We start from the raw sequence: 12,569 nt of genomic DNA on the forward strand, positions 1-12,569 counted from the left end.
AAAATCACTTCTCTAATGTTTCAACTCCTTTTTTAAAGCCTTACTGGTGAAAACTATAAAGTCCAGTAAAGGTTGTAATCCATCCCAGAAGAACGAACACAACAACCAAGCAATGCTGATGGCAACCTCAATGCTAAGGCTTGCCTCAAAGTTCACCTATTAACCTTCGGTCCTCCTGTGCTACTCCAAGTAAGACTATAATGTAAGTCTACCACCAACACAATTCCTTTTGCCAAACACATGGGCAGGAAATTACAATTACTTATGGAGGCTTTAAAATTACTTAAGTAATGTATGCCCTACATAAAAAAAAAGCACACAATACAGAAAGACATCCAGTAAAAAGTAAATGTCTTCCAATCCCACTACTACTAACAGTTCCGGCTGGGCACAGTGGCTCGCGCCTGTAATTCCAGAACTTTCGGAGGCCAAGGCAGGCGGATCACGAGGTCAGGAGATCGAGACCATCCTGGCTAACAGGGTGAAATCCCGTCTCTACTAAAAATACAAAAATACAAAAAATTAGCCAGGCGTGGTGGCGGGCACCTATAGTCCCAGCTACTCCTGCTGAGGCAGGAGAATGGCGTGAATCCAGGAGGCAGAGCTTGCAGTGAGCTGAGATGGCGCCACTGCACTCAAGCCTGGGCGACAGAGCGAGACTCTGTCTCGAAAGACAAAAAAAAAAAAGAATTTCAGCGGGGCGCAGTGACTCACGACTGTAATCCCAGCACTTTGGGAGGCCGAGGTGGGCAGATCACCTGAGATTAGGAGTTCGGGACCAGCCTGGCCAACATAGTGAAACCCCGTCTCTACTAAAAATACAAAAATTAGCCAGACGTGGTGGCGGGAACTTGTAGTCCCAGCTACTCAGGAGGCTGAGGCAGGAGAATTGCTTGAACAAGGGAGGCGGAGGTGGCAGTGAGCTGAGATCATGCCATTGCACTCCAGCCTGGGCAACAGAGTGAGACTCTGTCTCAAAAAGAGTTTATTGGGTGTAATTTCAGACATCATCTATGCAATAAGAATATGAACAGCTCTTTTTAAAAAATACATTCATGGCCAGGAGAGGTGGCTCATGCCAGTAATCGCAGCACTCTGGGAAGCCGAGACGGGCAGATCATGAGGTCAGGAGTTCAAGATCAGCCTGAACCAACATGGTGAAACCCCATCTCCACTAAAAACACAAAAATTAGCCAGGCATCGCGACAGTTACTCAGGAGGCTGAGGCAGGAGAATCGCTTCAACCCAGGAGGCGGAGGTTGCAGTGTGACAGAGCGAGACTCTGTCTCAAAAAAAAAATCAAATAGGATCCAAGTGTTCTGCAATGTGCTTTTTCTTTCAGTAAATCTTAGATATCTTTCCCTATTGGAACGCTATTCTTTTTGGGAGATGTGTAGTGTTTCAACTGAATGGTAACATCATAAATCTAACTCATGGTATACTGATAGACACTTAGAATGTTTCCAGTTTTCACTATTAGAAATAATGCTATGGCCAGGCATGGTGGCTGACACCTATAATCTCAGCACTTTGGGAGGCCAAGGCAGGCAGATCACCTGAGGTCAGGAGTTCAAGACAAGTCTGGCCAACATATAGTGAAACCTCGTCTCTACTGAAAATACAAAAATTAGCTGGGTGTGGTGGCACACACCTGTAGTCCCAGCTACTTAGGAAGCTAATGCAGGAAAATCACTTGAACCCAGGAGGCGGAGGTTACAGGGAGCTGAGATCACACCACTGCACTCCAGCCTGGGTGACACAGTAAGACTCCATCTCTCAAAACAACAACAACAACAAAAGAAATAATGCTGCAAAAAATTAATTAATTAATTTAATTAAATCCTGGTTGGGCAAGATGGCTCACACCTGTAATCCCAGCACTTTGGGAGGCTGAGGTGGGTGGATTACCTGAGCCCAGGAGTTCCAGATCACCCTGGGCAACATGGTAAAACCTCGTCTCTGCAGGAAAAAAAAAAAAAATTCTCACATATAATTATTTGCATGTCTTATGGATATATGAGGGCAAAAATAAATTACTAGAGGTAGAACTGCTGGAACAAAGTGTATGTGCATTTTAAATTTTGATGAGCATTGCCAGATTCTCTCCAGAAAGCCTCTATCAATTTATCCACCTCACCAATAGTGTAAAAGAAGTCTCTGTTTCCTCACATTTTTCATACAGGTGATGTGATATACACACTTGAGAACCATTATTTTGGTTATATATGATTCGTTAAAGTTTGAAAATTAATGACATGTTGCCTGTGTATGTCCAGTTTTATTACTAGACTTGAGGTCAAAGTAGGACATTTTAGGCTTCTTGTCTGAGGAAGAGTGTCATTATTAAGCTGATTAAGTTTGATGCCTTAAACATCAAACACAGATATGTTACAAATTCTCTTTCTACTCAATGGAAGGTTCTTCATTCTACTCAAATTTTGCTACCATAACACTCATTTTTGGCAAAAGACTGCTTTGCATCTCTATGCTCTCTATCCTAAAGATAGAGTCTTTATTAAGCGTTTTTATTTTTATTTCGTAGAGAAGGGGTCTCATGGCCGGGCGCGGTGGCTCAAGCCTGTAATCCCAGCACTTTGGGAGGCTGAGATGGGTGGATCACGAGGTCAGGAGATCGAGACCATCCCGGATAACACGGTGAAACCCCGTCTCTACTAAAAACACAAAAAACTAGCCGGGCGAGGTGGCGGGCGCCTGTAGTCCCAGCTACTCCGGAGGCTGAGGCAGGAGAATGGCGTAAACCTGGGAGGCGGAGCTTGCAGTGAGCTGAGATCCGGTCACTGCACTCCAGCCCGGGCGACAGAGCAAGACTCCGTCTCAAAAAAAAAAAAAGAGAAGGGGTCTCATTATGTCGTTCAGGCTGGACTCCAAATCCTGGGCTCAAGTGATCCTCCTGCCTCAGCCTCCTAAGTAGCTGGGACTACAAGCATGTGCCAGCATACCCAGCTAAGCACTTCAAGTACAGATAATGCATTAAAGAGAGAAGCAAAACTAGTATGTGACAAGAAGCATTTTAGAAATAAGAGTTCTGTTGAGAACAATCCCAATTTAAGACCAATAAATTTATGTAATGCTTTAATTCCAATGTAACCTAATTATCTTAATAATGACAACCTTTTCTTCAGACAAGAAGCTTAAAATGTCCTACTTCAACCTCATCTCTAGGTGAAGTCAACAATTAAGACACCACTTTCCTTAGGCTACCTTATTTGGCAGGGTGTTAAAGCAAAACACACTGGCATTTCCTATGATTTCTAATTTTAACTTAAGTTGCTTATTATTATTTAGTTTAATCACAAAGAAGTAATTCATGAGCATCCACAAGAACAGACAGTACTCCTGCTTAATCCCTACAAGTAAAATAACAAACATTTTTCTTTATATACTGCTTGGGAGAAAGTCTCTAGTTACACAACAAACTTGCTGCTCTAAATACACTCACTACAATAACAACAACAACAAAAACACACTTCAATTACAACCAAGTGATAGGATGTCATATGCATACCACACTGACCACAGAGTCTAGCACTAATTACAAAGATCTTACTTACTACGTCATTTTCCAAAGCCTCAAGTTCCTCATTGGCTGTGAGTTCACCTGCATCCCAGGGCTCCAGGTCCTTCTCTTTGTGTTCGCCGTTCACTTTAGCACTGATAGCAGAGTCAGTAAAAGCATCTGGAAAGAATGGTTTTGGTTGAAAGTTCATATAGTCAGGCAATCAGCTACACTCACACATATGAATCACCAACAAAGACATATGTTAAAAAACAATTACAAAAAATGAATTTCACATAATTGTTTAACTTAGAATCTAACAGAAACATTTATTCAACATAATTTAGGTTGATGAAAACAAAAGACAAACGCACTATAATAAAGGTAAACTTAAAACGTACGTATGTGAAGATAAACTGCTATCTAAACTGATACGGAATATATAACATTCAGTAAGAGTATGCTTTCACATTTAATCTAGCAAATGGAATCATAGATGACTATCAGTAAAGGTATTTTCTTCTCATAATGCCACATGAAGTCTTTTTTTTTTTTTTTGAGATGGAGTCTCATTCTGTTGCCCAGGCTGGAATGCAGTGGCACGATCTCGGCTCACTGCAACCTCCACCTCCCGGGTTCAAGCGATTCTCCTGCCTCGGCCTCCCAAGTAGCTGGGACTACAGGTACGTGCCACCACGCCCAGTTAATTTTTTGTATTTTTAGTAGATGTGGTTTCACCATGTTAGCCAGGCTGGTCTTGATCTCCTGACCTTGTGATATCCCCACCTCGGCTTCCCAAAGTGCTGGGATTACAGGCATGAGCCACCGTTTCCAGTCCACATGAAGCGTATTTTAATGTATTGACATAATTTATTAAATTATATTACAGATAATTACTCTGTGTGTCTCAGAAGTGATCAAGAAAATTTCTGGCCAGATGCGGTGGCTCATGCCTGTAATCCCAGCACTGTGGGAGGTCGAGGCAGGTGGATCACGAGGTTAAGAGATCGAGACCATCCTGGCCAACATGGTGAAACCCCGTCTCTACTAAAAGTATAAAAATTAGCTGGGCATCGTGGCGCACGCCTGTAGTCTCAGCTACTCGGGAGGCTGAGGCAGGAGAATCGCTTGAACCCGGGAAGTGGAGGTTGCAGTGAGTGGAGATCACACCACTGCACTCCAGACTGACAACAGGCTGAGACCCCATCTCAAAAAAAAAAAAGAAAAGAAAAGAAAAAAGAAAATTTCTATCAATACATCAGAAATAACTCTTTTTTTTTTTTCTTTTTTGAGATGGAATCTTGTTCTTTCACCCAGATTGGAGTCCAGTGGCACCATCTCAGCTCCCTGTAACCTCCACCTTCCAGGTTCAAGCAATTCTCCTGCCCCAGCCTCCCGAGTAGCTAAGATTACAGGCGCTCACCAACAAGCCAAGCTAATTTTTGTATTTTTAGCAGAGACAGGGTTTCACCATGTTGGCCAGGCTGGTCTCGAACTCCTGACCTCAGGTGATCCACCCACCTCGGCCTCCCAAAGTGCTGGGATTACAGGCGTGAGCCACCACGCCTGGCCTAAAATATCTCTTTTGTTTAATGGATGTACTAATTAGATATATCTTCAAAATACTTGCGGCCAAATATATGTGGATTTTGTTTTTAACTTTCCATATTCATGTCTATGTGCAATGGTCAATATCCAAGCAAACTCTTGCCATTATTAAAGTAAAGCCATTCTAAGTGGTTTTAACCCCTCCCAGAACCCACTTCTTCATATATAACCACTCTGCTAAAAGTTCAGGCCCTACAGTATTACCTGTCTCAGAAAGTTCAGGTGGCAGGCGTATCTGGACTTCCTATTAACACACTCTCACTTTGTGTCCTCTTCTCTTCTACTAATGTTACTGAAGAGTACTGACTTATGAAAGCAAATGTACCATCCACATGTTTAGCTGACCATACTGCTGTCTGGCAAAGGAAATTTTCTCTAGTTGGGAGTTAGACTCAGCTAAATAAAGGACCACTGGGCAATGACGGCATTAGGAAATGCTCTGTAGATATAGGTTTGCATTTAAATGACTGGACCCATAGGGTACCACCTACTACGAACTAAGGAGTAATACTTCTGCTGATCTGGCTCTGCTGAGGAAATTAAGCTCCCAGCCACTGTTTCCTCCCAGTACTGCAAGTTGCCACTAAGAGGAGGAAGGGACGAATCAACAACTAAACACACAATACTCCTAACAAGAGGTTACTCCAGAGGAATTTTTTATTTGGCAATAAAAAATGACAACTGTCATTGTCTCCCTAATGGGCAAAGTGATGCCAAAATAAGAAATTTGAGCCAGCAAATGTAAGCATGGAACTTCAAGCCTAACTAATTCTAACCTCTTCTTATCCCAAACTAGGTGTGGGTAGGTATGAGTGTGTGTACCTGTACATCAGGAAATAAAAGCATCAATCCACCTCTGGGCTTAGCTGCCAGCTCCACCAGCAGCACTACTCCCACTGCTAGCAATTCTAAGAGCCAAGAGTGTGCTGAGGGAGTTCCCCGGAGTAGCAGGACTCAGATGGGGGTGGAATGGAGCATTCACTAGAAATGGCTGAATTTTGGAAAATCTCCGTAAGAGATTCCAAGAGACTAATGCTATCTTACCAACACCTCATCTTTGCTGAAAGCTACTGATGGCACTAAAAATATGATCTTATTTGATACTAACCTGAATCAAGTCCTACTCTACACTATCTTAAAGTTATGTGGATTGTTGGCAAAAATTAATTTAGCCACGTGTATTTTCAAGAATGTAAAATGTTCCAAGAAAACATCAAATAATAACCTACTTTAAGATCCTGAAATTCCTTAAATTCTTACAACACTAGACAAAAAACTATACTACAGGAAAATTCCAAACCAGTCATATTATCTTCTGGAAGAAGCAACAGGACTGTTCCTTTACATGTAAGATCCTGTTGATGTTTTAATCTTACTAGTTTTTGAAAAGCACACATTTAAGTAAATAAAGCATTTATTTAGATAGAAGCTCAGCATCAAAGACAATACACTTTTGATTCAAGAAATTAAAGCTCAAAGCAGTTAGAGATTTTTATAGAACCATATAAATAGATAAATTTTTCTCACTACAGGGTATGTATGTGTGTGAAAATATTTAGAAAATCTTGAGTCAAGCTGTCTTCAAATCAAAAGACCCCAAATTTACACACAAAGTAGCTTAAATATGTTTTTATGATATTATTATAAACGAATTTCTAAAAAGATCCCCAAGTAAGAACCAGTGTGGAAAAGCAAGCAAGCATCTAAAACTTCAGTGGCCCAGGCTTTATTCCACTGACCAGAATTTAAGCTGTGTTAAGAGGACATTATTAATAAATCTATTTTTCTCAATGCTACATTTTAATCTTAAATTTTCTGTTAACAATACCAAACTTAAAAAAAAAAAGTATTCACAGGTTATGGAGCAGTCTGGTCTGGTTTCGAGGCAGAAATGGGGAAGGGGAAACACATAAGTGTGATTCTATAAAGAATATTCCTTGATTTTAAAATTTCACCAAAAGTAGCTCTTTTTAAAGATGAGTAAAGACTTAGGGGAAGATGTCCAGAAGTGGAGAGTTAGTACAAAATGAGGCTGTAGCATCAGGATGCTGAGGAAAACCCTGGCTATATAAGTAATGCATTTCAGGTCAACATTGCATCATCAGCTAGAAAGGAAGCAAGATCTGGGTATCCATTCTGCACTATTACCAATATCCACTATCGTAAATTCTGATTTATTTTACAATGGTTACAAGTCTGGATTTTTGTTTCTATTTCTTAAATTTTTTTTTAAGAGATGGGATCTTGCTCTGTCACTCATGCTGGAGTGCAGTGCCTCAATCACTGCAGCCCTAAACTCCTGGGCTCAAGCAATCCTCCCATCTCAGCCTCCCAAGTCACTGAGATTACAGGCATGAGCTGCCATGCCCAGCAAGTCTGGATTTTAAAAAAAACATTGTTGGTAGTAAATAGTACAATGTTGTAACCAGGATTCCTGCAAAGTTCAGAAAAAACAACTGGCTCTAATCTACAGGTAACTGGGAATTTGCATGCAGATTTTACCAATGCCCTAAGTCAAAGTATATTAATTTTCCATCATCCCCTATGGTGAGAAACAAAAGCACTGTAAGAACAAGATGCAAGAATACAAAGTGACTATTAGAAACGTGTTACCTGTTTCTGAAGAAACTACAGGCATAGAGAGAAAAAAGGAAAAACATAAAAACCATCAGATGAGATGATAAAAGAATGTTTTTCAATTTATAAAAGCCTCTAGACTAGCAGGCGACGTTGGAGGAAAGAACGAAATTGTATCACCTCCACCCCCTGTATCCTACCTCCATGCTACCCCCATAGCAGCGGGCTCTCAACACCTTCCCTTCTGATTCTGGGCAGAAACCCAGTCATTTTGGGCCAGTGGTGCCACCTGGTGGTGGTCGTAAAGAAATGTCTGAACCAATGTGTGAAACTCTTCTGAGTATCCCCAGCCCCATACTCAGGAAACAAGAGTACGTATTCAGCTTCTCAATCTTCCCTCTTTTACCTCTGAGCCAATAATGCCTCTGAAAAACCATTCAAACTTGTCTGAGCATCTCTTAAAGGGCCAGAATAATGGTCAAATAACTAAAATGCTAGTGTTTAAACATTAGAAATAAATATAAACTTAAATGTATAAAAACTATAAAATGACATAAAACTGGATTAAATAATCATTAACATCAGATTTAACATCAGAAATCCTCAAATGTGCTTCCAGAGAAGTCATCAAAATCCTCAGCTACCCATTTCAATTCAACTAAATCAGCCTTTTCTCAAACATCAAAATTCTAGATAAACCTAAAAAATCATATTGTTTTGATCAATTACTATTCTTGTGGCATTTTCAACAACTTTTTAAGACAGTTTCTCATTATGTGTCATCAGTTATATGTGGACCAATCTATATACTATATAAAGTATCAGTATATAGATTGGTATCAGTGGGTGACAACCTGGCAACTGGGACTACTTACTCATTTTTAGCACTTACTGAGTACCTACAATGCACTCATAAGTCTGGACAAGGCGGGGATTCACATTTGACTGATACAATTCCCAGCATTTCCTGTAGGAGCTCCTGGGTGTGAGAGATTAGTTACAGAAACAAAGCAAATCTTTTAGAATCCAATACAGTGAGTGCTACGATACAATTAAGAACAAAGTTCTGAGGAACAAAAGGCTCTGGCTTTCTAAAGTGACAGTGACAGCCTAGCAGCAGCAGCTGATCGAGGCCTTCAAGAATACAAGAAGAAAATAAGGGGAAGTAAAATGATTCCAACACAGACTGGAGTGGCATTAAAAATATGTGTATAGGCGGGGGCGCAGTGGCTTACACTTGTAATCCCAGCACTTTGGGAGGCCGAGGCGGGCGGATCACCTGAGGTCGGGAGTTCGAGACCAGCCTGACCAACATGGAGAAACCCCCATCTCTACTAAAAATAGCTGGGCATAGTGGCGCATGCCTGTTATCCCAGCTACTCGGGAGGCTGAGGGCAGGAGAATCACTTGAATCCGGGAGGCGGAGGTTGCAGTGAGCTGAGACTGCGCCATTGCACTCCAGTCTGAACAACAAGAGGGAAGCTCCATTTAAAAATTAAATAAATAGGCCGGGCGTGGTGGCTCACACCTGTAATGCCAGCACTTTGGGAGAATAAGGCAGGCGGATCATGAGGTAAAGAGATCGAGACCATCCTGGTCAACATGGTGAAATTCTGTCTTTACTAAAAATACAAAAATTAGGCAGGCATGGTGGTACATGCCTGTAGTCCCAGCTACTCGAGAGGCTGAGGCAGGAGAACTGCTTGAACCTTGAATTGCTTTAACTACTAGGAAGGCGGAGGTTGCAGTGAGCCAAGATCGTGCCACTGCACTCCAGCCTGGCGACAGAGTGAGACTCTATCTCAAAAAATAAATAAATAAATAAATAAATAAATAATATGTGTATAAACATTTTCTGAATTGTACACAAGACCACAGGCTTCCCAGGGAAGTGGGACTGGGGGTTAGAGGGGAGATTATTTTTTCATTGTATACTCATCTGTTCTAACTGCATTGTATACTACGAGCATATACTACATCACGTATTATACAGATTATATTAAAGACTATAATACTGAAGAATAACATAAACAAGTTGGGGATAAGAAACACAGTAAGGGTGCAGGATGTATGAACTGGAACAACAAAACCAAGGGCACAGGTGGAGCCATGCTCCTCAGGCTAGAATGGGGTACGGGTATGACGACAAAACAGGACTGTGGGGAGCCTCCAGATTAGGAATTCTCAGCCTTTTTCTTAATACATGGGCCCTTTGACATTTTAGGGAAGCCTATGTAACCGTATTCAGAATGTACTTAAATTCATAAAATACACAGGAAATCAAATGAGAACAATTAACAATGAAATGCAGTTATCAAAAACTAAAAAAATCTGTTGGCATAGTAACATACATGCTTCTTAATTAAAGCATTAAATATTAAGATCCAGTAACAGGTTTAATAACTACTATAAATTTAAAGAGGTGATGAACATACATAATTATTTGAAGCCGGGTGCAGTGGCACATGCCTATAATCCCAGCTGCTCGGGAGGCTGAAGTGTGAGGACTGCCTGAGCCCACGAGTTCAAGGCCAGAGTGGATAACATAGCAAGATTCTGTTTCTAAAAATAACTTGAGGCCGGGTGCGGTGGCTCACACCTGTAATCCCAGCACTTTGGAAGCTAAGGCAGGTGGATCACTTGAGGTCAGGAGTTGGTGACCAGCCTGGCCAACATGGTGAAACCCCATCTCTACTGAAAATACAAACATTAGCTAGGCATGGTGGTGCGCGCCTGTAATCCCAGCTACTCAGGAGGCAGAGGCAAGAGAATCGTTTGAACCCAGGAGGCAGAGGTTGCAATGGACTGAGACTGCACCACTGCACCTCCAGCCTGAGAGACAGAGCGAGACTCCATCTCAAATATATATATATATATAAAATAATAATTTGAGATATCCATAACATCAAGCAATATGGAATTAACTGAGTTCTATACGTGCTTAAGTCATAAATACTGCTAACACTAGTTGTTTGTTGCCTATATTTTTAAATGGGAAAAAATGCTAAATTTCACTCGAAGGTTAGTGTAAATAAAGATGTAAATTCCTCTTCGTCCAAGGTCATCAATGCCCTGAATTCTCTCCACAAATTCCTTGAGAATCCACAGATCCAGGTTAAAAATCCTGCCTCTTTGTACTGACAAGCAGGAAGAAAGAGCCTCTGCCATGAATAAAGCAAATAGGTGAGGGACTAGAAGGAGTGGTCATCAAGGTTGCAGAAACAGGTTTAAGGGAGAAAAAAAAAAGTCTGCTGCGCTCTCCTGAGGCAAGAGCTGGAAACAATCAGCCCTCCAGTGGGACTTTCTCCAGCCACACCCAGCAGGCTGGATTAGGAGTAGACAGAGTTTAAGATCTCAGAGGAACAGAGAGCGCTGTGAGGGGCAAGAAGAGAATAGAAGTGTAGTTTACAGCTGTGGTCAGAGTAGACCTTGGAAGGCATTCTGGAAGAGAAGTCGTCCCTTCCGAGTGATGACACAGTCATGAAAGCAGGATGCTACAACGCCGTGGAGGTGAAAGGGACGGATGGAACAGAACTTACGAGGCTATGTTTCCTAAAGAATAGTGTTCTCCAAATGATCCATTTGAAAATAAATTATTGCAACACACACTACAGTCGTCTTTCAGTATCTACGGGCGATTGGTTCTAATACCCCCTGGGGATACCAAAATCCATGGATGCTTAAGTCCCTGATACAAAATAGTATATAATATTTGCATACTCTCGCATACTTTAAATCTCTAAGTTACCTATAATACCTAATACAAAGTAAATGCTATGGAAATAGCAGTTGTACTGCATTGTTTAGGGAATAATGACAAGAAAAAAAGTCTGTACATGTTCAGTATAGATGCTTTTCATTTCCCATATAATTTTCTTTCCTTTTTTTTTGAGACAGAGTCTCACACTCTGTTGCCCAGGCTGGAGTGCAGAGGCACAATTTCAGCTCATGGAAACCTCTACTTCACAGAATCAAGCAAATTTCTTGTCTCAACCTCTCGAGTAGCTGGGATTACAGATGTGCACTACCATGCCCAGCTAATTTTTTGTACTTATAGTAGAGCTACGGTTTTGCCATGTTGGCCAGGCTGGTCTTGAACTCCTGACCTCAGGTGAACCATCCACCTCAGCTTCCCCAAGTGCTGGAATTACAGGTGTGACCCACAGCCCCAGCATATTTCCCATATTATTTTGGATCCATGGTTGGTTGAATTCACAGTATGTAACACATGGATAGAGAGGGCTGACTGTATCTGCAAACTAACATTTGAAGACATCAGGGTCCCAGCCACAAAACTAAGAAATGAATGATAATTACAATTTTAATCATTGTCTATGGTACCATGCCTATGTAAGAGAAAAAAAAAAGTTCTTCCCTGGTTTAGGAGTATAAAATTGGGTCTAGTGAGTATAAAAATATATTTTAAAAAATTAAAAACATAAAAATATAGTAAATATAAGTAAATTAAGTTTAAAAATATAAATATTTCGGTGGTGGCTCACACTTGTAATCTCAGCACTGGGAGGCCATGGCGGGTGGACTGCCTGAGTTCAGCAGTTCGAAATCAGCCTGGACAACACAGCAAAATCCTGTCTCTACCAAAAATATAAAAAATTAGCCAGGTGTGGTGATGCGCACCTGTGGTCCCAGCCACTTGGGAGGCTGGGGTGGGAGAATCACTTGAGCCTGGGAGGAGGAGGTTGCAGTGAGCCAAGATCTGTATTACCACACTCCAACCTCAGTGACAGAGTGAGACCCTGTATATAAAAAATATATATATGTAAAGTTTTCAAAAATCAATCAAAGGAATACATGTATGTTGAACACCTAGTAACTGTAAGTCACTGTATATATACTAGACACCATG

General features: G+C 41.2%; 2 protein-coding genes across 13 annotated transcripts in view; one reads left to right on the plus strand and one right to left on the minus strand.

The window, feature by feature from the left end:
• Positions 1–12,569, plus strand: part of ALDH2 (aldehyde dehydrogenase 2 family member) — a 419,735-nt gene that overhangs the window by 130,365 nt on the left and 276,801 nt on the right. The gene's annotated exons all lie outside the window — the stretch shown is intronic.
• Positions 1–12,569, minus strand: part of ATXN2 (ataxin 2) — a 154,987-nt gene that overhangs the window by 72,789 nt on the left and 69,629 nt on the right. For all 12 annotated transcript variants that reach the window (XM_050749631.1, XM_050749644.1, XM_050749642.1 and 9 more), the window contains exon 6: positions 3,573–3,697. In XM_050749631.1, coding sequence (XP_050605588.1) covers positions 3,573–3,697 — 125 coding nt within the window. The remainder of the gene's footprint in view (positions 1–3,572; positions 3,698–12,569) is intronic.

Source organism: Macaca thibetana, chromosome 11 (genome assembly GCF_024542745.1).
Source record: "Macaca thibetana thibetana isolate TM-01 chromosome 11, ASM2454274v1, whole genome shotgun sequence".
In the NCBI taxonomy this organism is placed as follows: Eukaryota; Metazoa; Chordata; class Mammalia; order Primates; family Cercopithecidae; genus Macaca; species Macaca thibetana.